Source organism: Euleptes europaea, chromosome 11, assembly GCF_029931775.1.
Source record: "Euleptes europaea isolate rEulEur1 chromosome 11, rEulEur1.hap1, whole genome shotgun sequence".
NCBI classification, from domain to species: domain Eukaryota; kingdom Metazoa; phylum Chordata; class Lepidosauria; order Squamata; family Sphaerodactylidae; genus Euleptes; species Euleptes europaea.
In genome coordinates this window covers 39359572-39386459 of record NC_079322.1, presented here as the reverse complement: position 1 = coordinate 39386459, position 26888 = coordinate 39359572, and the positions used below count along the sequence as shown (strand labels likewise).

General features: G+C 41.8%; 1 protein-coding gene across 2 annotated transcripts in view; it reads right to left on the bottom strand.

Moving 5' to 3' along the window:
• ANKRD28 (ankyrin repeat domain 28) overlaps nucleotides 1-26888 on the bottom strand; it is a 112125-nt gene that overhangs the window by 65095 nt on the left and 20142 nt on the right. The window contains exons 1-2 of one of the 2 annotated variants that reach the window (XM_056858004.1): nucleotides 10246-10596; nucleotides 9238-9321 (exon numbers count right to left, since the gene is read on the bottom strand). In XM_056858004.1, coding sequence (XP_056713982.1) covers nucleotides 9238-9321; nucleotides 10246-10362 — 201 coding nt within the window. In that variant the 5' untranslated portion in view covers nucleotides 10363-10596. Of the gene's footprint in view, nucleotides 1-9237; nucleotides 9322-10245; nucleotides 10597-26888 lie in introns of those variants that run through there. The other variant, XM_056858005.1, reaches the window with a different exon arrangement.

The window sequence follows — 26888 nt, the reverse complement described above, 5'->3', positions numbered from 1 at the left end:
AAGACTTTCTTCAAATACTGCATTCCTTGAACTGCACTCTATGGCAAAAATATACCTTTAACACTCCCCCCCCCCCGCCTCTTTCTTAAACTTGAGAAAGAGACATCCTGAGAGAAAACCATCAGTAGCCAAATGCAGCTGGAGAAGACAGAATTTCTGTGTCTGTATTCAGATATCACAGCAACTAGTTAATACAGACCACAATTAACAAGCTGGATACAAACCATGGTTTAGAGCCCCAGTTTAGCACCCACTGCAAGCCATAGTTTGTTGGTAGGGTTGCCAACTTCAGGTTGGGAAATTCCTGGAAATTTGGGAGGACAACCTGGAAGGGTGGGTTTTGGGGAGAAGATGGGCATCAGTAGGATATAATGCCATAGACTATACCCTCCAGCCATTTTCTCCATAGGACCTGATCTGTCATTTGGAGATCAGCTGTAATTCTGGGAGATCTCGAGGCACCGCCTAGAGCTTAGCAACCCTATTTGTTGAGCAGTTTGCATTCAGACATTATACTCAAGTTTAATCAAACCATGGTTTATAAACTGTGGCTTATGGTGTTGTCCAACATGAGGCCAATTGTAATGGACCAAGGATCCATCAAATCTAGCATCCTATTTCCAACCATGGTCAGCTAGGTTCTTCTTCATAAACAGGCAGACACTATTGGTAAGCCCTACAACTGCTGAAGCACATCTGAATCTGAGTTCCCTTCAGCTATTGTGGCTGATAGCTGTTTATTGACCTATCCTCCATGCATTTGAATAACCCCCTTTTAAAACTATCTAAGCCCATCACCACTGTGTGAGTTTTGCAAGTGAACTAAGCATTGCATGAAATACTTCCTTTTTCCTCACAACCAGAAATAAGTAAAAACAATTCACCCAAATTCATTGGGTGACCAAAGTTTCTAGTATTGTGACAGAAGGGAGAAAAAGAATGAGGTATAGTTCAAAAAACAACCTACAGTTTTACTTTACTTAGAGAAACCTGGAAGGAACTCAGGCACCGCACTTTGGCTCCTCCCCTCCTCCCTTTACCTCATATACTACAAGTTAATTAATTACTCAGTATTCTTTGGCAAACCACGGCTTGCCATTATATCCAAACTGATACTATGGGTTGTGTTGGCTTTACCACGTCTCCTAACCCAATTACTACAGTTATGGTTTGCTTATTATTCACAGACACTATATGTATACTCCTCCTTTCCACATAAAAACATTCAAGGTGGTTTAAAAGAAATATCATTCTTGCACATATTTAAAAAATTAAACACCGATAAAAATCTCAACATATGAGATAAAGCAGCACCAGGATAAAAGTTACGGCTGTCACATAACAGGCCATCTGAAACATTCCTGAATGAAACACTCACGAATGAAAACGACTTGTTCTACACTCCAGTGCAGCTATATTTGTTACCTGTTTACTTCCTGCACTCTGACCAGCATCTCAATCTCACAAAATATGCAAAACCAGAAACAATACAGTGATGGCTCAGAGTACACACCTCTCAAAGGTTGGATTTAGCTAAGAAGTTAGTTAGTTGTACCACCTCTTTCATCTGTCAACCCCACCTTTCATGAAGGAAGCCTGCTGAGCAAATGGAACAGGAGATGGAGAGCGGCCCTCTGAATAATATCTGAAGTTAAGGGGAAAAGTGTCTAGGTCTGACCAAAAGGACTTAGTGGCTGGGGGTAGGGAGGTTTCTAGGACCCTATCATGCTCCTAATCACTTAATGGGAATACAGCAGGAGCTTGAAAAGGGGCTAAACTTAAATGAGCTAATTTAACCCATGTTCAAACTGAACTCAAACTAACACATTTGAACTAAGCCTATTCCAAATCAAACTGAGGACTTTCACATCACTACTTAGAAATGCTTTTTTCTTCACCTTCACATTCAGTATAGGAGCAGAAAATAAAACTACAGTTCAGAAACAAAGTCAGCCTGATATCTCAAAGTGCTTTCCTCTAGGAAAATTATGAAGAATGGGCATAGCATATGGCTATTAATGCCAGAGCTGTGGGGTAGAAAATTTTCTAAAATGGCAAGCTTTCTGGAAAAGTTTATAGTGTTTATTGTCTGTGCAAAAATTTCTATTTCTAAAGTTTACTGTTTCATAAAATTAACAATTAATGTATGTCATTGCTAATACAATATTTGGCAAGCTTCATAGTTTCAAAGTTGTAATTACCGTATTTTCTGGCTTTTTAACCCAGGAAAATCTCCTCAAAAGTCGGGGGCCGTCTTATACGCCGGGTATATAAGGGCGGGTGCTGAATTCCGAGCCGGACTGGAGAATGTCCATGTCCGCCAGAGGAGGGAGGGGAGGCGAGCCCGGTGAGGGCGGTCGCTGCCCGGCTGGGAGTCGGAGCCAGGCGCGCCGGGGCGCACGGAGTGAAGCGCTCGGCAGTGCTCCGGCGGCAGCGCAAGGCAGGCAGGCGGCTGGCTGGCCGGGGCTGGGGCGGCCACTCTCCCCGCGTCCTTCTCCGCCTCCTGGCTCCTGCCCACCCGCTCCGGCGTCGCAACTGCAGCCGCGCCATGCCCCAGCCTGGCGATCAGCAGACCGTCCCCTGCCACTAAGCCACTTTGAATGGCGAAGAGGGGCGTTCTGCTTTCTCTCCCTCTCCTCCATTTGCCACGTGCAAGATCCCAAGAGGGGGGGGGAAGGGGCCGTTAAGCCACGAAGCACCTCTCCTGAAGGCTCCAGAACTTTTTTAACAGGGGGCCAGTTCACTGCCCCTCAAACACTGTTGGGGGCCGGACTATAGTTTGAAAAAAATATGAACAAATTCCCCGCGTGTGCGGGAGAAGAGGAGGAGGAGGAAGCGGTGCGAGGGGGCTCTCCTGAAAAGCATCCTCCTCCCGAGCCCGGACCTTCCCCCTTCGCTCTGCGGCAGACGCAGCCTCGCCCCTGCCCCAGCCTCCCTTGCCCTCTCCACACGCACACACAGAGGCGAGTTAATGGGGAATAAAGAGGCTGGAGTCTGCGGCAAGTGCCTGTGCCTTACAAATGTAGTGGTTAAGAGTGGCGGTTTGGAGCAGGGACTCTGATCTAGAGAACCGGGTTTGATTCCCCACTCCTCCACATGAGAAGTGGAGGTTGGTTTCCCCACCCCTACACACGAAGCCAGCTGGCTGATCTTGGGCAAGTTACAGCTCTGTTAGAGCTCTCTCAGCCCCACCTGCCTCACAGGGCGTCTGTTGTGGGAGGGTATGGGAAGGGGATTGTAAGGCAATTTGAGTCTCCCTTTAGTGGTAGAGAAAGTCAGCATGTAAAAACCAAGGCCATTTATGCACGGGAGGTTTTGTCTTGGATTTTCCGCTCTCCAGATGCACATTTTCCCCATCTGAATTCTCCAAACTCTGCCCGGGGGTGGGGGAGCTTATTTTTGAGTTCTGAGAATTCGGATGGGGAAAATATGCATCTGGAGAGAGGCAAATCCAAGGCAAAACCTCCCATGCATCAATGGCAACAAGTCTTTTTCTTCTTCTCCCTGGAGATATGCCCAGCACCCCCCCAAGGGGCCCTTACAATTACCTCCAGGCCACAAGGATACCCCCGGGAGGAGAGAGAGCCCCGAGCCGTGAGAACGCTGCCCGACTGCAGCCAAAACAGGAATGCCAGGGCCATGTTGGGCTGCATCGTGGAGGGCCCCGAAGGACCAGGCGCCTCTGCATGGAGCTCAAGGAGGCCAGGCCCAGCCACAAAGCTAGGCAATGGGAGAAGTCTCCCGGTGGGGCGTGCTGCGGAAGAGAAGGGGGCGACCGGGCCCAGGAAAGGGGATTTCGGGCCTGGGAGGGAGAGGGCGAAGGGGGCGAATGGGCGGTGCACAAGGCGGCAAGACGTCTCGTGCGCCCAGGAAAGGGGGTTTTGGGCCGGGGAGGGTGGGAGGGAGAGGGCGAAGGAGGCGACTGGGTGGCATGCAAGGCGGCAAGATGCCTCGCTCGCCCAGAAAAGGGGGTTTGGGGCTGGAGAGGGAGCAGGGAAGGGGGCGACTGGGGCAGGAGGGAGGCTTCCGGCTGGGCGCACGCGGCCAGGAAGCCCAGAAAAGCTCTGGGGAGGGGGGCAAGGGGGGACTGGCTTTTTCGGTTCCCGGGCTGGAAGAAAGCCCTTTGAGGACCCCTGCTCCAGAAGCTAGGGAGGAAAAGGAAGGAGAATCCCCCCTCCCCTCATGGGCGCCGCAGGAACCCCCCTCCTCCGTCCCCGTGACAGCCGCCGCGCCTGCCTTTGTGCCTCTCCCCCCCCCCCATCCCGGTCCAAGCAGTCGCGCGGGGAGAGCCCTTCCCGTCCCCTCCCACCCCCCGTCCTTCCGGGGAGGGGGAAGCGGAGCAGGAGGTTATTTTTAATTTTTATTTGGAGTGCGTTGGAAGAGGGGTAGTCTTATACGGCTAGTATATCCCAAACTCTATATTTTAACTGGAAAAGTTGGAAGTCGTCTTATACGCCCAGTCGTCTTATACGCCGGAAATTACGGTAATGTTTTTCAGGAGTTTATCCCTATGAACTTGTGTAGAAGTATACATATATGCTTTATTGATTTGTAAACGTGGGGGGACGGGGTAAAACCACAAATTCATAGAATAAGCCCAAAAAAAATAAAGTTACATATTGACCTAGATTGACTAAGTCAAATCAAACCCAACAAGTAATGCAAGTGATGAGGTGCCCCAGTGACCTCCATGAAAGAAAATGCTGTTAAAACAGATTAGCGGACAGGACAACTATATCCATGGCATATCATATACACCTCTTTGGGTGTGCTAAAATTAGTGCATCAATAGTTTTCAGTGCCTTCAGCTTTTTTCTTAAAGTTAAACAATGTAAGGGCAATATATGATTTGCTGTTTTATAAATTTTTACAATTATTATTAAGTAATACAACTTTCCCCTAACGGAGTCTTTTCCCTTGATCAAGTCTTTCCATTAAAGTATTTGTTGCTACTGAGACATAAATAACATGGGGCACTTTGTTTACTAAATAAAAGTCAAAACAAAGATGCTAAGTTAGATCACTATTGAGGGCATCAGAAAGTTTCCTGATTTTAATTTTTCAGAAAAATCTGTATCGCGTATTAATGCACAGCTTCCTGCACAATAAGATTCATCAATAACTGAAACGTTTTTTTAAACCCTGTTTGCTATCAATAAAAACTTACTGTACTTAATACCATATTTATACAAAACACCTGCACCACAAATTCAGAGTGATAAAAAAGTTAACAATGCAGAATACTGTTGTATGTAACTATTTTTTAAAAAGTTTAAATGCAAGTTCTATGTTCAAATATATGACCACCTGCAGAAGTTCTTTCCAAACATCTCTTAAGAATACTACTGATATAAGCACTGCTGCTTTATTCTATGTCTCAAATGACAAGCCAAAGACCAAAGCCTATTACAACCAACCCTACTATAGGTTGTTTGTTAATAAATGGTTTTTACTGCAACACACTGGCAGTTAGGACTTCAACTGTTATTTCCACTGCTTACAAAATAAACAAGCAAAAACCCTGTCAGCTGAGCAAATAAATTTCAAGATGCTGTGATAGCTATACCGTACCACAACAAATTCTGGCATGTAATGTTTTAAGGTTTGCCGCTTTGGGATGGAAAGGTGGCATAGAAAGGTTTTAAATAAATAAATACAATAATAAGTATGCCAGAAAAGAAGTATTCTGTGAACTTAACACCCAGCATGGAGCCAAAAAAAAAGGATAGTATTTTCTGTTCTATAAATTCCTGAAAGTGACATGAATACATTTTAAAAATTATAGAACCACTACGTGTGTCATTGCATTGTGGCAAAGTATATATATATATATCTGTGAAACACTGAAAATGTATCAGGTTCATAGTAAATAGGGATAGTCGCAAAATTCAAATTCAGAGTTGTGATACTGAGGATTCAGAATCCCTTTAAAATCAATAGGAAACATCCAGATGTGGCAAGTGCACAACAGCTACAATTGCCAGGCAGCAGTACCTGAACAGTACCTAATCTGTTTAATGCTCAATGTTTAATTTAATGTATACCTGATGAAATTATGGGGTTGTTTTAAATTGTTTTATTGATCCAGGTTATTGTGGTTTTATTGTATCAGCATGGATGATGTTAACCGCCCTGAGCCCAGCCTTGGCCGGGAGCTGAGGGCGGTATGGAAATCAAAATAAATAAACAAACACTGGGCAATTAATTTACTCTGGAGGCATTCAGAACCTGAACAAGGCAAGTATCATCATGGCAGCACTGAGAATGGCACAGTGAAGACAAGCACAGCTGATGCTGAAAGCAGGAAAATACCCAGGAAGCATTTTCAGTCAGACAGGAGCAATGGCAGTGTCGGTAACTACCCCCAACAGCACTGGGCATAGCATAGTGGAGTGTGCAGGCCCGGCACTAGCACTCCAGTAGTAAGGACAGAAGGGGCAGACACATATCACGCTATGAGTAGGGACTGCAGTGTGCCAATCACTACTATTCAAAGGGCACCTCAGGAAAGCCAAGCAACAGGACCTCAAAGAAAGCCAGTTTTCCCACCAACCCCAGTTTCCAGGCATGAGTAGTGTCCACTGTTGGGAGAACATCTGCTCACTGGGAGAACATCTGCTCACTGGACACACTGGCTGGTGGACAGGACTTCCTGCAACCAACTTGACCAGATCTCCCCAGACACCTTCTCAACCCAGTAAATAAGGGGTCAATCTTATGGTAGGTAGACATGGTTTTCCTGCAGCCTTCCCCATGTACCAATTCCTCTACCTTGCCTTTGCTTCATATTGATGCACATAAACACACTCTCCCCTAAAAACAGTATCTGTAGCAGGAGAATACAGACAGAAAAAATTATTAAAAGATTACACACAGATTATACAAAGTCCATAAATCTATTACCTAAAATTAAACTACATCTACCCAAACTTATTTAACTAGCCTCACTCTTATGCCCAATATACCTAAAACAGATCTATAATATAATCTACAATCTAATCTACAAACCTACTAATCCCAAATCCTATTCTGAAGTATTAGTAAATATATATGCTGAACAGTAAAGTGGGAGTCAATTGTAGCATAAGATGCTTTGAAAGGGACACAGGAAGAATTGATTCAGCATTAATCAACATCAAAGACGCAAAACCAGGGGGGTTGTAAAGCAGCTATGCCTGCCCTGTAGATGGAAAGGACAGATGTGAAAGTGCTTTCTGCTGTTTGTGTCTGCTTCTATAAACAGAGGCAAATATCAATCACAGACTTTGCTCTTCACTCCCCCACCCCCTTGACAAATTCCATGGCACCACCACCAACTCCCTTTCACAACCTCTCTTGGTGACAGTTTATGCAAGGAATACGTTTCAATATCATTTCTCAGGCACCCCAGCCTGCTTTCTCTTACAGTCAGTGGGATCCCAAGTATCTGGATTTTTTCCAATTATCCCTAAATTCTGAATGTGGTATTATTTGGAGAATTCCAAGTATCTACAAATCATACTCCCTGAAACACCTCATATAATCAAATAATTAATGTCATCAATATAATTTTATTACAAAAACAGAACTTCTATGTTCTAAAGAATAAAAGCCATAAAGCTAGTCTAGTATCAATGAAGCCTTTTTCTAAGCATGGTTGGCAAAGTTTTCACTGGTGGCCATGAGGCTGATTTTACAAACTGGAAAACCTCCCAGCTTTCACAGACAGGACTTTCAGTACTCTAATAGTCAAATAATAGGTCGCAAAGGCTGCACTCAATAATCATGCTTAATCCCAGTTAAATAAAAATTCATATAATCTCAGACTGCTGCTAGGCTCGTTTGTACACCTTGTTCTTTCATCCTCATATGAAGAATCAGAGTTAAAAACGAACTTGGGTAACCCTTATGTATGAATGGACGTGTGCGAGGTAACAAGGATTAGTTGTCTTCCCTAGCCAGGATTCTGTATCAATTCAGATTTAGGATCCTGTTGTGTGTGTGTGGGGGGGGAGAACTAACTGCAGTAAACCCATGCACTTCCTGCATTCATACATCATCTGCAACCAGATTTTTAACTATATTCTTTGGTGGAGGGAGGGATACACACGAACGTAGTAACAAGCTGGGTTCGTGAACATTTTTACTACACTAAGACGAATACAAAAAGCGGGGAACCTGCAAGATTCCTGGGGGATCCCATCTACCCTCACTCAGCTGGCCACCCCACCTGTCTTTACTGGCACAAATGCCGCCTGCCTGGTTCATGGGGCTGCAGCAGCTCCAGTTCCCCGCTGCCCACCTGCAGCACTGCTGCCTCCACCCATCTGGTTCATACGGCAGCAGGTGGCTGCTCCTCCCTTCTCCATTATGGCAGCTGAGATCTTATAGCGTAGCGTTACAAGATCTCAGTCTTTTCCTAAAAACATATATTTATTTATTGGAGTTTTTCTGCAAAACTGAGGGGCCCCCAAGTTTGTAGAAAAACATCTAATCTGTGTACCTGGACCCATTCTTTGGGTTTTTCAAGCTGCGGGGAAGGAGGCAAGTTCAGAATTAGAAACATGATGACAAACCAGAACAATTCAGCTATATTCCAGTCCAGTAGCACCTTAGAGACTAATGAGATTGTCGGGTTATAAGCTTTCAAGAGTCAAAGCTCCCTTCTTCCCTCCCTTCATCAGAACAACTCAGGAAATGTGACCCAGTTTTCTAGAACTCTAATAGTCAAAAATTTTGATATTTCACTTTCTCTTTCTGCTTATTTGTAAGGAGCAAAAGTTGGCAGGATAGCTGAAATGCCAACATGGATGATCAGTTTAAGGAGGGGTCAACATTGCGTGGAGAAAATAGATTAGATCCAGCCAACTCTTTCACTCAATCTCACTCAATTCTTCTCCTTACTACTGCTCTCAACCCTCATGATTTTTCTACCTATGATCCACAGTGGTGAACAAAGGAGATCCTTCCTTCCTTTTTCACCCACAGAAAAACTTGGTTACTGGTATAGGGTGCAGATATCATATTTGGGATGACCTTTGTTAAAATTAGTATGTCTAATTATTAAAGGCAACTGCCTGGAGTATTTAAAACGCATGTAGATTCTTAATATCTTCACAAAAAATATAGGAGAAACCCAATAAAGAAATAGCAGGATTGTTGATATAGGAAACATAACTAATGTTACAAAAATTCTCTAGATTCTTTAATGCAAAGACAGAACAAATCAATACTGAATCCGAGAATAACTGTTTTTACCTGAAAGTTGACATCTTCTTTTTTAAAAATTAGTGCACGAACTTCATCAGGGTCCCCATTAAATATAGCTTGAACAAGTGGTGGCTGAAATAAACAAAGGAAATATTTTAATTTAAAAGCTGCAACTACTCAGCTATTATTATTACAAACTACCATTAAACTACATGCAACAAAAGCATTTCATATCACAATATTTTTTAGAAGATCTCTCCAAAGTACGCTTTTCAAATATGCTTTACATCACACATACAACCACAGTGCTAATTACTAATATCTGATAAAAGAAAGACCCCTAAAGGATAAATATCTACCACAAAGTGTCAAAAATCTCCAAAGTATTTTATGGAAAAAAATCCAACTTCTCTGATTCACTGAACAATGAATGTCCCTTACATATTTTTAAAAATGTGACAGACAATAAGTACAGTGTATCTAAATGATCTGATAAACACGTCCGTTCTAAAAATATCTGCTAACTGCTAATCATCGCCACAAACCTTTGCTGTTTGACACTGATATCACTGTCTCAAACTATTTGCTTATTAAAACCAGAATAAATGAAGCAAAATAGTATTGAGGACTCCGGAACTGTTACAAAATGCTACTGAAGTAGTAGCCTTGCATTTATCACATGACCTATAGTTCCCATATTTTAAGAATGGGGCTTCACTAAACAGATACCACATGAATGATCAAAACAACAGCTGATTACTTCAAGAGTTAGTTTAAATGGGGAAAAGTAGAAACTGCTGCACTGAAAGACATTTCAGTTATAATAAAAACTCCCAGCTAAAAAGTACTTCACATTTTTCACTTCAAATCAGAGAAAGCAACCACCTTCAAAGTTTATCTTTCATAAAGATTAAGGTTAGTCACAGAAATGGAATATTATGTTCACTGTTTAAACTAAACAACAGCTACAGCTTTGCATATGATATACTTTTATGACAGCTCAATGAAGCTTTTATCATAATTATGAATAGGACACATTTAGTAAGAACCTCTTACCAAGACATTTCGTGAAGGTGAGGGAAGTAGAGGTATGTTTTCCTGAGGCAGCTTGGAAATATATGTGGGGGAATCATCCTCTACCTCCTCCAGAACAACAATACACACTCGACTCATTCGATCCGTTGGAAGGTAAAAACACCTAGATTTTTAACAGCCTTGTTCCAAGCACCACCAAGGCAACAGATAAAGTTTTCTTCTTGAACATAATTTGAAAAATACTACTACTCTGTTTTTAAATCTTTGAATGTAACATATGAATAGGTTATTTGCCAAATTTAGTAACCTGAGATGTTCAGCTAATGATGTTCTCCAAAAATAGTCTACAAAATAGAAATTCTCCTATTCCTTCATAGTTTTCAATCTACTAAAAAAATACCCTCTGTTCCATCAATATTGCAGAAGACACAACAGTATATGTATAGAAATTCTGTACTTTTACAACCAATTTGCTTTTGTTTAATTTCTGCAGAACAAGAATTATCTGAACAGTAAAATCATTGTTGTGGATGACACCATTCTGTATAGAACTGAAACAAGAAACAATTGCTCTGGCAGAGATGATCACAGCTCTCCCCACTTCTGCAAGGTCAGTCTCCAGTTAACAGTAGTAGGATTTCTTCTGAAAAAAAAGCATACATGACTGTCCTAAATATTCCAAGATGTAATCATTCTGAAGCCAGCAACTGTATGGTTTCTTAATGTCAGAAATCCTCCACACAAAAAGCCATCTATTTCTCAGCAGCTATTCAGCACTGGAGCGCCAAGGTTGACATTTCTTCTCCATGTAAAAATCCCTGCAACGTAGAGCTAAGCTGCAGTACATTTACATGTGATGAGTCAGACAAAGGACAATGAAACTCAAATAATAATATTGCTTGTTCAATCCAGATTCTCCAGCAGACAGCAACACAGAATGCTACACTCCATCAAGTCATAAACCCAATTCAGTTCATTTGTTTTCCATCATCAGGCCGTTGCTCTAGCTGCTTCAACGGAGAACATGCATACAAGGAATAAACGCCGGTAACAACAGCTTCAGCAAAATACCAAAGCACAAGAGCTTGAATTATTGCTTTCGACTTTTTTCTGCAGAAGTAGTTCATCACTCGAGCGCTTCTTTTGATCACTGTGTGAATAGCCTTCCCATTACAGCCTTCATTCAGCCCAAGGTTTTTTTTTAAAAAAAAGGAGGGGGAGGGAGAAACCAGGTTCCACGCATCATCTTTCAGCCAACTTCTTTATTCGAAGGTCTGTTTCTATGCCAGTCTGACAGCTCTTCAGGTGAAATGCTCCGTTTATCCAATTGTCGTCATAAAACTGGATTTTTGGTGCAGCAAAGGTTGCTGCAAACAGCACTAAAAAGCACAGTGCCTTAAAAGGTCATTACAGAACACATTAACACAACACAAAATCACACCCGCAGCAGTATTCCAACTGAGCAATAGTCTAAACAGCACAGACTGCAAACCCGCAGGATGAAATGCCTAGTAATGCTCACATGTTACACTTACCAAAGAACTGAGCTACTGCTCTGGATGCAACTTCCTGTAGCAGTGGGGAGGAGGGGGAAGCAGCTTTTGGGCAGCCTTCACAGTCAGGATATCCATGCCAGTTGTGTGACTAATTCAGTTCAAACGTAAAAAATTGTTGAGCTTTTAACATTTTCCACTAAAAGCCACAAGGAGACTAGTACAGTGGCACTGCTGACTAACAGTGTAGGAAAATAAACAATTCCAAACATTTAACTGCTTTCATATGTTCCTGTCTTCTCAATGAACATTCTGCGTTGACCCATGAAGAGTATGAGGCACTTCCTATGAATGTCTAAAGCTTTTTTATCCTTTATTTAGAAAAGGACAAAACAAAAATGGAAGGCTACTTATCAGAAACATTTTTGTTCCTGTAAAACACACACACATGTATACACACATTTAAGACCATAAAAAATACCAACAGGAATGTTACAGACTATAAACCCTTACAATAATCTGAATGTATAGCTTTGCTTTGAATTTGCTGACTAGCAGCAGTGATCTGTGGGCGTATTATATAAATGCATCATGTGTCTAAAGCGCTGGAAATGTTGCTTTTATTAACTCAGAATACTTTCTGTTAATACCAAGTAATTGTCATTTTTATGATTCCCAATTTCTTACCAAAAGCCACCCCCCCAAAAAAATTATATTTTAAATACGTATTAAAATGTTAACAGAATATAAAAGCATGAAGGGCAGTATGACTGAGGGTTTCAAGTATCTCATCAACTGCTCTGGATATTAATATATTTTATACGTTAGTAATCCTTGCAATGAATTGGGGGAAGCCAGATGATTGGGAAATCCCCCCTCCCTGCATTCTATGCTATTATAAACTCCAGAGGGGTAGCCTTTTTAGTCGTCTGCTACCAAAACAACAAAGAGTCTTGTGGGGCCTTAAACAAATTTATTGTGGGACAAGCTTTCATGAAGCAGAGCTCTCTTCATCATGGAACATTACTTAATGCATCTGAGGAAGTGAGCTATGACTCACAATCAATTCATTAGTGTTTGAAGTGCCACAAGACTCTTTTCATGATAGCAGGCCAAACTTCCCCATTTCCCCCACACATAACTCTTGCTTTTTCTCCTCCTCTTGATTCTCAACTCTTCTATCAACCCTCTAAGAGTAATAAGTTTGCCCAATCCTTGTCAGAGTACTGGGGGGTTAATTGTTCCTGGGGGACCAGGGACCACCAGGAAAATCATTTCAGGGGGCATCTGGGGCTGCAGGAGGAGGAGGGAGACAAGAAAGTGTTCTGTCAGTGGGAATGCTTTATGAGATCCACATATCCCCATTTGAAGATGGGCCTCTTCCACTGACTCTGACAGGCATTTGAAAATTAAATTTGGTATTAAAAGGGAATGATTTTAACTATCAGCACTGTTTTCATACCAATCTCTCATTAGTATCTTCAAATTATATGCTTATTAACAACTTTTCCAGAATGCAAGACTCACACTTCAGAACACTTTTTGAATTGTAAGAAAGGGCAGTGGGTACCACCACAGAATGACTGCAAGGGGGAAGGCTACCCTGGGGGCAGAATCAGCTCTTTGCCAAGGGACACAGTTTGGTTTCAGTTTGCAAAGAAATGGTGTGCTCCGTGGGAAACCCAGAGGCATAAAAAAGCCCACAACAGCCAAACCAAGGGAGTATGGCTGCTTTGAACTTGCCCATGATGAACTCAGCGCTTTGCTAATCAGTCAGCTGGTAGGAAGCAATCTGAAGCTTTCTGTTTATTTTCAGTTCCGTTACATATTCTTTGGATTTCATCTACAAGACTCAAAAAGTAAATGGGTGTTAGGAAATTCAGGGGTGGGAACCACAGAACCCTGGTTGCCATACCAGAAAATCACTGCCATAGACTAAGACAGCAATCCTAGGGACTGCGCTACATTGAACACAGTCATTAAGTTCTGAATAAATATGAATTGGATTGGCCAGTAAATGGTCTAAAGCTGTGCACTACTAAATGGAGTAGGTCAAAAGAAACACCTTTCTACACACACAAAAATCTTCCCTGTTTTGATGACAGGCCAGCACCCATCCTCATATATTCCTTCAGTACAGAAATAGAATCAGTAAGGAGGAACCAAGTGCAGGAAAAGCAAAAACAAGGGCTACAATTTTACGTCACAAAACAGTAACCATTTTAAAATCTATACTTATCTTCAATACATCTCAGAACACATGCAAAAGAAAACCTAACTAAAACACCTTTCTCACTGGTGACGCATGGGCACAATCCTATCAAGAGAAATACATAACAATTCTATTGCTTTCAATGAAAAGAACCAAGCATATGTTTAACTCTGTCCCAAATAAATTCATTTGAATTAAAAATGCTTAACTGTAGCTGGGTTATACATTGTGTCTCGTCCGCGCTCTGTAAGGAGCTCCCCTGATCCTTGCTCCCTAAGGCACAACAATCGCAGGCATTGGGAGGATCGGTCTCCTTCGGAGCGAACTGGACCAGCTCCAACTGATAGTCTGTGACAGAGAGGAGGTCGTCCTCCCTCTCCACAATGGCGTCCGCCATTTTGGAGTCTCCGGGGTATAACGCCGGGGATCCAACACACACAACTCACACCGGGAGACTAGGGAGGGAGGGTAGACACCAAGACAGAGCAAAGATAGTACTAACAGACAAAGATCACAAGGAACTAGAATCCGATAAGGCTAATCCTATGCTAAGCAAGCACAGAGCTGTGCTTACGACCTGCTTTCCCTTCCGAGGCAGGACGGAACTGAGGTTTTGCAGGCTATTTCCCGCCAAAGGGAAGACAGGAAGTCAAGAAAATTTAGTCCTGCCTACCCTGATGATGGAAGGAAGAGTAGGAGAATCTTAACAGGATTATTTTACTTCCGCATCCATTCATGAAATTCCAAACATATTTGACAACAGTGGGATGTCATTTCAACACAGACCTTCCATTTGAAGGACCTGGCAAAGGTGCCAGAACTGGAATACTGTTCCAGTTTTGTTGCATTAGTCTCCTCGACACAGAAATGCTGCTAAAAATGACTCATTTTAATGACATGTTAAAATACTTACATAAATTCTCTTTTTTCCTGACATTTGCATTCCAGTATCATGAGAAAAACTATATGGTTTAAAAAGTGCATGATCCAAATATCCAAGGGGGACATACCTAAAGTAAATCAGCTTGATATAATATTTCCTGAGAATTTAAACTGGTATGCCATTTCTGCCCGCCCATATAAAACTATAATTAGCAAAGATATACTACAACAATATATGCCAAGTAGAAGATAACATATAAGCACAGAGTGCTATATTTTAGGGAGAAAAAGAAAATGCTGTATCACTTCCACTAACAACAGCAACCATAGTATATTAGGACACAAGAGAGTCAATAAGTAACTCTTCACACTTGAACTCCCCACGCATGTTACTCAGATTTGAGGACACTGTTGTTCTTTTAAAGCATATATACATATGCACACACCATGCACCACCATTTACCACGAACTTCAAGTTTAGTAACATGCCTGCCCTGGTTTATAAAAAGAACACAAGAGGAACAAATATGCTGAGATGCACACACATCACCTTGAAATATTTGGCTGATTAATTCAAAATAATGCATACAACTTGCCTTTTTGCATTGCCTATTTGCCCCCTGGTCCACAGTCTCTGTATAGCCCAATCCTACATGCTCCTTCAAAATTATAAAAAGGTCCCAAGTGTGAAATGTGTAACCCCCACAATTTGCTTACCCTTGGAAGCAGGTTTCATAAGTATGGCTGAAATCCCAAGTAGAGGAAAATTGCTTTCCTCACATACCAAGACTTTTAAGCTCCCTGCTTTTGGGGTCAGTTACCTGAAACCTTACTGCCACTGGAGCAGGATCCCATGAAACACCAAGGGCTGCCAACACACAGCAAGTGAGCTTCCACCACCACTCATGGGGACAGTTTTATCTGAATCCTATAGATTTGGAAACAAATCAAATTATACCAACGTGGTGGCGGGGGGGTTGGACAAGCATGTAGAAAAATTGGCAGCATCTTAACAATTCACCAAAAACAAGTTTTAATGCCCAAGCACCCATTATTATTCCAACTATATATGAATAAATACCTGCTGTACACACTGCAATGTGTGTTTCTCTCTTTTATTGAGGAACGGCTTTGCTTTAAGAATTTGACTCCCGTTTACCCACAAAGCCAAAGAATGAAGCTAAGACAAAGAGAGTAGTATTAGATAGAAATCATATGAGAACTGTACATCAAAGGGAAATAATTCTATTTACATTATTGCTTTAATTTTGGAAAAAGAGGACAGTTTCTTTTCAGTTAGCTGTTAAGAGGGCATATAATGAAATTATTTACTATAATTATCCTATTTACCTGCACAGAGTTCAATGGTAATTCCTTTCTGGTTAATAAGCTGCTTAGGTTTGGATCTATTTGGCTGTAAAACTAAGGACAAAATATTTGGCATAAGAGTTTTTTGTTAAAATCTTCCCCTATATCGAAAGAGTAGGCCAACAGCCTTTTGTACAATTCTTGGAAAATAAAATCTCCTAATAAGTGTACAAACTAAACTTGGAGATATCTTGCAATCGTTGCAATTTCAGTGGGGCAGAATCTCCTTCTCCATGTATGATGATGCAGAAGGTTCAACACCGCAAAGGATTTCATGATGTGTTTCTTTTTCTTCGTATTCTGATATACCCAGTTCCAGGTGTGACATTCTCATCCCTGCCTGATAAGCAAAGGTCACAGAAAATACAATGATAATTTGCTGTGCCTTGTGGTTATCAGATCAAGCTTAATCTGGTGCACCATTCTGCCAACCGGAGTCCTCGTAATAACATGCTTCAGTTTTGTACTCTTTGCCTTGTCATTTTAGAGGGAGGGTCACCCAGCTGATACCCCAGCCTGCCTCACAATGACCCATGATACCCAACTGATGGCAAAGCTCACTATATTACCAACTCAGCTGTCTGCTAGGAAAGCTGGCAAGCTTCAATATTAACTCTTTCCTCACAAAAAACTGAGGAAAACAACCTCCTGCAGAAGGTTTATCTGCGCAAGCACACACCTCAAACAACACATCGTAACAGCAATTTCTAATATGACAAATATGTAAACGGCAGCAAAGCAAAGCTTCCTTCTTCTCCACTCTCTTCCCTCTCCCCTTCTTCAGTCAAACAAATCATGCAAGTTCTAAAAGCATTACAGCTTAGTAACCCAATGAGCCCAAGCAAGTACCAGCAAGGAGGGAGGAATGGAAGCATGCACTTAACTATTGGTCTCTCCTCTGGGGGAGGCTGAGCAAGAGTGGGCCATCACGGACTGCATGCTTTCCATAGAACCATACTTCACTGTGAAATATCCCTTATTCCCTATACCTTGGCTAAAGATCTTCAAAACACAGTCCAACTATACACTCCAATCCTCCCTAAAGAGTTCAACCAGCTCAGTAACAGGTTCGGTCTCCTCCTATACAAATGAATCTCCCTGGGGAATGCCATAATTTTGGTGCACCAACAGAGAACGATCATTCTGTAGTTGCCACTTGCCTAATCTCAGATGGCAGAGACACCTGAAGCAGAGTTTCTAAAGATGATCGTAATGGTCAGGCAGGTTCACATAGGAGCAGGCAGTTCTTAAGGTATGCTGGTCCCAAGCAATATAGGGCTTTCAGTACCAGCACTCTGAATTGGGCTGGAAGCAAACTGGGAGCCAATATAGGTGAAACAAGAGCAATGTGGTCTCTACACCCCACTTCAGTTAGCATTCTGGCCACAGCAATTTGCATCAATTATAGCTTTAAAGGCAGCACCTCATAAAGTGCATTGCAGTAGTCTAATCTAGATGCACCACAGGACATGCACCACAGTGGCAAGATCTTTTTTGCCCACAAAAGGCCACAGCTGGGTCACCAGGTGACAGTGCTGAAAGGCACTTTTGGCTACCATTGCCACCTGCTTATCCAACTAAAGGAGCTCTGAGTCCAACAGCATCCCCAGGTATGGGCCTGCTACTTTAGGGAGAGTGTGACCTCACCCAGGACAAAAGACACCTCAATTCCTGGGGTGGGAGACTTTCCTCCCATCTCATCAGGATTTTTTCATCTCATTAGCCCTCATCCATCTCTAAACTGCCTCCAGGCACCAGTTAATGACAAATAATATCACACAGGAGAATGGGTAACAGTGTCAATGCCTTAAAAATAACAAAACACACACCCAAAGCCACTTGGGAGAGTTTTTAATACAGAAGTAATAAGGAAGAAGAACATACCTTTCCCTGCCACTGTGTCTCTGATCTAACTCTCATACTTGTCTATGTTGCATTTGAAATACTAGACTGGGGGGAAATCTGTCAGGGAGGATATCTGGAATAAAGAAACAACAGCAAGGGGAAGCACCTCTTCTCTTTCTTGTGACTTTCTGCTCTATACTCATCTAAAGTGGCTTACATGAATACTAATATATGATAAAGTAAATATGAAGCAAGTTATATGGTGTCAAGCAAACTAAATTTCGTATACTTCCAGGCTTGATTCACTTACCATTAAAGCTCTTCTTCGCCTGGGACCCGCACACCTAATGGATTGCCTCTCCCTGCATGCATATATCTTTCATCTCTGCTCTGCACAGTAGTTCCTTTCCCCTGCACCCTCTTTGTAGTTGGTGTGCACTTCAGCTTCCCACTCATAACTATGGCACCCACCTTGTGAACAGACTCCCACAATGCATGCAGAAAGTGCTTCGTTACCAACTTTCCAGAAGGCCAGGAAGGTAGTGATGTATCACTCAAGGTTTCCTCAGTCTTCTAGAAAAGCTGGGAGAGATTTCTGAAATCAACTCTGAAATGAAAAAGCCACATCCCTATAGAGTCTAACGAGTGAAGCTAAAGATTTTTCCACCTCACATTTCTCACAACAGGAAACAAAGTGAAGGGGGAAAATATACATAGAGTATATCTTGTCGGAATAACCAAGTACAAGGTAGCAGCCATGTATTTTTAACAGCGGAAAGAGCAATGTGAACCAAAAGAGCAATGTGAACATGAAACATTGTACTGCTTTATGCCAAACAAAATGCACCAATGTTGGGTTCTTCTTATTCAGAGTCAGGCCCTAGTCAGGACATGGACATCTCAAAGCACAACATGACACTTGCCTTCCTGTCTGAAATTCTTAAACACTATGTTTTTACCAGCAAGTTTGACACAGTGACCAGAACTACAGATGGGTACTGGCCCATTTAGGAGGAGAAAGGTCTTCTAACTCCAAAATGTGAGCTGGATGTATCAGACCTTTTTTAAAGCACCCTTGGTAAAGAAGAATAAAGTTTTGCTTATTCAGAAGTTCAAAGTGAAACCGATTTTAAAAGTAGCTATTTAAGACACTGATCTTCAACTATTTTTAAAACACTGGGGTACTTTTGCAGAGTTACAAAATGTTTCTCTGCATTTAGACTTGTCGGTTTTTAGCAGTTTATTATAGCTTTGTGGCAGCAGAAAGCAGAAGGAAAATTGTCATGGTTAAAATAGGTTGCTAGGGTTACAAAATGTTTGTCTAGACAAGCCAAAGCCATCTGGAAAAAAAAATTTTTTTAAACCATATATAACAGCAACAGTAGGCAGTACCAGAAGTTTCATAGCTTTTTATTGGAAAACACACTACTTCCACTCAAACTATCTGGGAAACACAGAAGAAGATGATTCACATTAGTCTGGACTAGGGAAGGGTGGGGAGTGGGGACAACGTATTGATTACAGCTAAAATCTTTAGAAATGACTCACACCAGCATAGGGCATTCCCCAAAAGCCTCTTGTAAAGTCTTCCGCTACGTTATTTTACGAAGTAGAAGCAAAGAGCTATATGCTACAGAAATCTCATTACTACATCCTAGTACAACTATACGTGGCAAAGTTTCTGAAATGGAATAAAAAGATAAGCAAAATACTTGGCTGTTATAATGCAGTCTGAATGGGACTGTCCTTGAAGGCAGCTCAGAAGTTTCAGATCCCCACTAGTTCAGATAAGCAAAGCTGTTGGTGTATGGGGGAGAGGCAGTTTCACAGATATGAGGATCCAAAGCCATGAAGGGCTTTGTCTGTGATAGCCAATACTAGGGGTGTGCGTTCAGCAAAGTTGAACCAACCCTCTCCCAATACCTTATCAGTATTTTTCAGGTTTTTTTCCTTCTGGAAAAAATGGCAGCCATTTATAGGGAGCCCAAAAGAAGAACCTGAATCATGCCAAATGTTTTCAGCATTGTTCGGGCCAATTTGACCCTGCTGCTATTAAAAAAAAAGACTGAGGGGGAATCCCCTCTCCCCCTCCCTGACTCTTCCCCTCACTTACTTGCAAGCAGGCCAGGCTGCCACCTCTAGGCTACACATGGGACTCGGAGGTCACCGCTACTGCAACTGGGCTCAGCTGGCTGCCGCCTCTGGGCTCCTTGTGGGCTCAGAGGCAGCTCTGTGCTGGCCTCTGCCACTTTATGTGGGGCTTGGAGGTGGCCATCACCACTGCTAGACTCAAGGTAAGTGGGGAGCGGGTAGAATTTGGATCCGGGTCTCACCTGATTTTTTTGTGAATCCTGATATTCCCAATATGGGGGTTCAGGAATATCTGAGTTTCCCAAAAAAATTCAAATCCATTAGACTTGAATCTGGATTTTACTGTTTTTGTTGTTGTTTTGCAAATACCTTAAATTGAGCCCAGTAACTGATGGGCAGCCAGTGAAGTGACTAGAGGGGTTGCCGAACATTCCTTTTAAAGAAAGCTCTAGACAGTGTGAAGGTGTTTGGGAAGGATATTTTAGCAGAAGTTTTAAACTGGGCTGTGATGAATTGTAGATTATCCAATATGATTGTTAACAGAATTTAGCAGTGTTCTGCTAATTGTTTTATGGGATTGTATTTGATATGTCATGAGAAACCTTAAGTTTTAGATAAGGCAAGATTCAAATTACCTTAATAAAAGACCCAGTTTTAAAATGTACTTGATCATGCTGTTATAGTTGACAGTCAACTAAAGAAATACCTTCAGTCTTCCTGAAGTAAAGCCCCCGCCCCCAGGGGGAGATGCATGCTTTTTTTACAGTATTCTCTAGTTTTTACTTCCATTCTGGAAACTGCTAACATGCTTTCTTGTTGTACAAGGATGTGAAAATTAACATCATTTTATTCCCAGCAAACACGTTCAATAAATAAAAGTCTCTGTTATAGAAAACACAAAAGCAAATTGCTGCCTGCTTGACAACAAGCTCCCTGTGAAAAGACAAACTAAAAATAAGCACAGACTGCCAGTTCTGCAGGGTTTACAAGATTCTTATTCAATGAGAGCAAAAAGAAAGAGGGAGCAGAAGATACCTTCTTTCCTCCCTCATGCTTTGTTAAAGTCAGTTCTACAAAGATTTTTATGTCTTATGGAGCAAGACAAACACAATCTATTAATACATTTCTCAAAATTCAAACTTCATGTATATAAAGATGGCAGGAAATAACTATCTTGCTAATCATACACAGTGTTGTTGCCTGAGTGGTTAGTAACAAACATACTGCATATGTGAAAGAACTGAATAAGTTGCCATGGATACCTTTTTTAATTTCCTGACTCCTATATAAATTGTTCATCATTGCTACATCTGCACAATCCTGACTTTGCAAAACTAGCCAGGGTCAAGGTTAATCATTAAATAAGATGCACAGTGCCTCATTATTTATTTAACATTCCTTGGAGAAAGCAAGACTCATCTAGAGTACTTATTCCTACGCTATCTGATCTTCCAGAATTCTACACCAGAAACAGAAAAGGGATTAAAATCCAGGAACTGAGTATGCATGAATTAGAAGAGGATAACCTGAATTGTCTGCAGCAATAGGGATGAAGTGCAGCCCAACATACCAGTGAAGGTACAGATCATTCACTGCCCAAAGCTAAGGGGCAGATTTGTTCTTAACTATTTCAACAACTTAATTCATCTCAAAAGACAGATGCAGTATTTTAAATACCAAAATCAAAGTAAAACCCAAACCCTGAATGTTGCACTTTATTTCATACAGCATTCACCAACTGACTGTTGTTTTATAATCAATGTTGGGAGATACTGTACTGCATTTTAGGGTAGTATCATTTTAAAAGATTTATTTGCATTGCTATTTTTAAACTTATGATTTTTAGCGCTTACCTATTGTAAGCTGCCTTGAGCAGAAACTGGAAAGGCAGGGAACAATTTTAAAAAAACATTTTTGGATTTCCTTTTTTAAATCAATAAGTAACATACAATCTCTGATTTAAAACCTCATGATTTCAAATAAAACACTAAAGCAATAACTAAGCTCTAGACTTGCAGGGTCTAGCAATAAGCAGTCTTACCTTGGCTTTCCTCTTGGTAACAACTGAATCACAAACCCTGTGAAGCGGAGCAGCTTTTATCACAGAACGTTAGTAGGGTCTAGTTTTCTAACTGGTAAAGTAAAATTTACATATAAATTGTCATGGATTCAAGAAACTTAGACATCAGTCCCATCAATCCAAAAGAGGCTTTCAGATTTTTATTTTTATTTTTTAAAGCAAAACCGCCTGAGGTATTGCTTGGCAAACTGCTTTTGAAACAGTAAATGTTTCAAAATCCATTTGAGATAAGGTATAGGGTCAGCCACTGGAAACAAAATAATGGAGATTCCACTAATCACATGCAAACCCTTGGTATGCGTTTAAATAATTTGTTATCTCCAAAAGAAACTGCAAGGGATTTCACATGATATTCCTACATAGTATTGAATGAGTATCACCACCAAGACTTACCCAACATACCACCATTTCTCTGCACTGCTCACATGGATCTTGAAAGTGAAAGGTTGAGTTTTCCTTGGTATACTACCAGTCATAGCTGAAGCACTGGTGTTCCACACTATTCCTCAGCCTATACCTGAGGTTGGGGGCTGAATGGGAATAGGAGGCGGCATAACCCTTACACCAGCGTCCATGCCACTTGCACTGTGCAAACTGCCACAGACACTGACGTAGGGATACTTACGCCACCCCCCTTGGACTGCGGCAGCAGTGCGGCCCTCTTACACCAGCACAGCCTACAGCTGGTGTCCTCCCAGTGCAACTCCTTGCGCCAGCGTCCTGGGAGGCATTCCCGGGGGGCGGAGCTGCCATTAGGCAGCTTCCTAACCCCTTTCAGCCCAGGAACACCCCCTAAAGCCATGGCGGTGCAGCGCCACCTTTTTGGTGTCGGAGGATAGCTGTTCTCTATGGGGCATTTCCCCCCATTTTCAGGTTTTTACACATTATACCCCCTTTTTTTCTCCTGCGACAGCTGCGAAACCTTATTGGAGGCGCCATGGCGGCGGCACGGCCATGCCATCCTCAGCTGCTGCAGCTCTCAGGAATGAGTTTTTTGTCACAGAAGGGACCACCAAATTAGTTGTCACCTTTGCCGTGATTAGTGTCCCTCCTGGCCTGGAAAGCATGACAAGCCCTCACTCCCAAGTTTGGAGCAGGCAAAGACAACCGGAGTTTATCTATTTACATTTCTTGACCACCTTTCCATCCCAAAAAGCTCAAGGTAGTATACAAATTCAAATCAGATAAAACAATTCCACTATATTAAAATACACATCTCAACAAACACAGGAATAAAAACAAGCAGAAACCAACAAGTCCCATCCCTCCAATATAGTTTAAAGGCCTTCCAGAAGACTAAAGTTTTTCAACCAGTATAGAAGACCTATAGGGACAAGGCCAGCCTACCCTCCAAGGGGAGAAGAGATAAAAGCCAACCCACAGACCCCAGCCAACCTAACCTCAGTCTCCCTCAGGATCTCATTTAGATAGCCTAAACATGAGATATGAAGTATGGACAAACCCCAGTTCTTGTACATGGTCCAGGCTTATACATGGTATATTTGCCTCCTCTGACTAACATTATTTTCCCGGAATACTCACATCACTGGTAAAAGCCCACCCTCAGCATGGCAATAGGTTATGAGTTTTGAATAAACAGTGGGACCCACAGATTCCACTAAAAAATAACATCATGAACAGGGTGAAAATATCTTGAAGTACAATAGCTATTTCCTGCTTTTCTCCCCAGTGACTAATTCTGAAGAAACTGTCATGTTTTAATTTGAGATTTCAACCTTCAGTGACATGGATATAAATAGACTGTATTTAGTACATGAATTCAAGGGAAAGTCATGGTAGTTAAAACCTTAAGTTTGCGACAGAAAAATGAAATATTTTGTTGTTGGACTAAAGTTTATGTTGTATAGTCTATTCAAGGCAGGAAAAATGGTACAAAAATACAAACTGTTCATCTCTTCCAAGTAAGGGGAAGGAAATAATTTCTGGGAGATTCACAAGAAATCCTTCTCTAAATGATCAGTTTACTGTCTGCACTTAAATGCCATAGGTGTCACTAGGAGTGTGTGTTTATCAATTATATCTGATACGGGCGAGAAAGGAGAATGCGTTGTGCTCAGTCAGGACGGAATGGTGAATATGAAGAAATAAGCTGTAACATAGGAATCCTGTTGTTATCTTATACCCTTGTTGGTGAACCTATGGCACCTGTGTCGCAGCCGGCACACCGAGCCCTCTCTGTGGGCACGCGCGGACCCCTCGCGTCTGCCTAGGGCTGTGCCGTGTTGCCATGGTGAGGGCGCTGAGGGCAGTGCTCCTTCTCTCCAAGCCCATGCTCCCCAAGCCTGTGCTGGCGCCCTCCCTCTCCTTGCACCCAGGGCAAGCCCCTCCCTCTCTCTCAGCTGAGCTGCGGCTGCAGCTCAGCTGTTTGTCTGGGCCCCCGCCCGTCTTCAGTTTGGACGGGGAGGCTATGGCTGAGCACCTTGCAATGCCCTCCCCTCAGCTGAGCTGTGGGGCAGCTCAGCTGTTTGTCGGGGCCCAGCCCACCTTCAGTTTGGACCGGGAGGCTGTGGCAGCACCTTGCCACGCCCCCCTCTCAGCTGAGCTGCGGGGTAGCTCAGCTGTTTGTCAGGGGCCCCACCCATCTTCAGTTTGTCTGGGGCCCCGCCTGTCTAAAAAAGCATTTAGAAAATTCTACAACATTTGCAGACAATCCTACAAGCCATCAGGAAATCTACAAGGAATTTTCTAGCATTGTAGCAGCTGCAAAGGTGAACTTTAGTAACAGATTTTTACAGTTCCCTAAGATGGAGACAACCCTGTGTTTTCTTACTTCTCCAGATAAAGCCAAATTTGAAGAACTTGATCTTTCCTGCCTACACTGGTTAGATTTAGAAAATCTGGAAATGGAGCTAATAGAATTTCAAGAAAGCTCTATCTGGAAAAATAAATTCTATGACCTGCGTGAAACACTTGAGAAGATAGAAGGGATGCCAAAGGACAGCACAGTTAGTTCTGAAAATGAAATCCTTAAAGTGTGGAATTCTCTGCCAAATAATTTTAAGTCAATGAAAGCACTTGGGATTGCTTTCCTTACTTTGTTTGAATCATCTTATGCTTGTGAGCAGCTGTTTTCAGCTTTGAATTATATCAAATCTGACACCAGAAACCGGCTGAGAGATGACCTGAGTGCTGCATGTGTTGCTCTCAAACTTACAAAGTATGAGCCAAGGGTAGACAAATTATCAGCATGCACACAACAGCAAAAATCACATTAATTGTTCAAAAATTTTGACGATGTCCTCAAAGATGTCACAAAAATGGTGAATTACATCATGGCTCATGCTCTGAATTGTCGACAGTTTCAAGCACTTCTTGAGGGGGTTCAGGCATAGTATAATTGTTTACTTATGTACAATAATGTCCGGTGGCTGAGCAGAGGACGAGTCCTGGAGAGATGCATGCCAAATGCAAACTTTTACCTTTCAATAAAAAGTTGTTTGTATCATTGAAAGCTCTGTTATTGTGTTTTTCTTTTAACGCAAAATATGTGAATGTATGAGTTGTTTTTTCTAAACTAAAACCTCAGTATTCAGGTTAAATTGCCGTATTGGCACTTGGCGATAAATAAGTGGGTTTTGGGTTGCAGTTTGGGCACTCGGTCACTAAAAGGTTCGCCATCACTGTCTTATACTGTACATAGATATATTGTATTTTAAATCATGAAGATTGTAATTTTTTCTGCTTCTTTCAGTTGCTGTTATCATTTATTGTTATTGTTGTTCTCCAATAATTTTTTTAAATTAAAAAAATTTAAATTAAAAAAATTATATCTGATACGTTGATTACGTGCCTTCCAGGCCATTGTGGGGCTATCAACTGCCATTCTTGCTTTGTAACCTCAATTTTTCTGCCTCTGGTACAAAGCATGGAATTTCAATTCTTAAAGTAATCACTCCAGTATATTTTATTCCACCCTTCCTTCAAGGAGCTTAGAGCAGCATATATAGCTCTTCCCTCCTCCACTTTATCCTCACAACAACTTTGTAAGGTAGGTTAGACTGAGGAGGCGAGTAGCACAAGGTCACCAGTGAGGTGTAGCGGTGAGTGGGGATCAAACCAGAGTCTTTCAGTTTTTAGAAAGACATTCTAGCCACACCACACAAGGCAGAGCATATGATATGACCCTAATTTTATGGCAGCTTCTTCCATTTCAAGTCAGCTTCCAAGTCATATTCAAGACATTTGTTACATCCATTGTTCCTTCTCTCTTCTGTTCCTGAACTATGCATGGGGTCAGTAAAACTGTATGACTCAGCCATTTTGGTCCAGATAAGTAGGCAAGTGACATTTTATAAGCGTGTCTTGGGTGGCTTATTGATGGCATACCCAATAGAGTGTCTTCTTCCTTATGGGTTTCCATGTACATTGCAATCAAGTAGGGAGGCCCTATTCCTTGTTCACTAACTTGAATGGTTAGATCTGTGAGTGCTTGAAGTGGGGCCCTTTCCATAATAACCAGTAAAATTAGTCTTCTCCCATAAGAAACCAAGTTATTTTCATCAAAAGAGAAAAGGATTTTCCTATAGTAAGCTTCCCCAAGACGTAACGATGAGGTAAGGATACATTTGAAGGCTTGTGTTTTATGTATGCTTTTGATTTTTAATTGTAAGACATGTTGAGCCTTCATGTAGGTGAAAGATTTAAGTGTAAAGTGTTTATTCTCTTTATAATA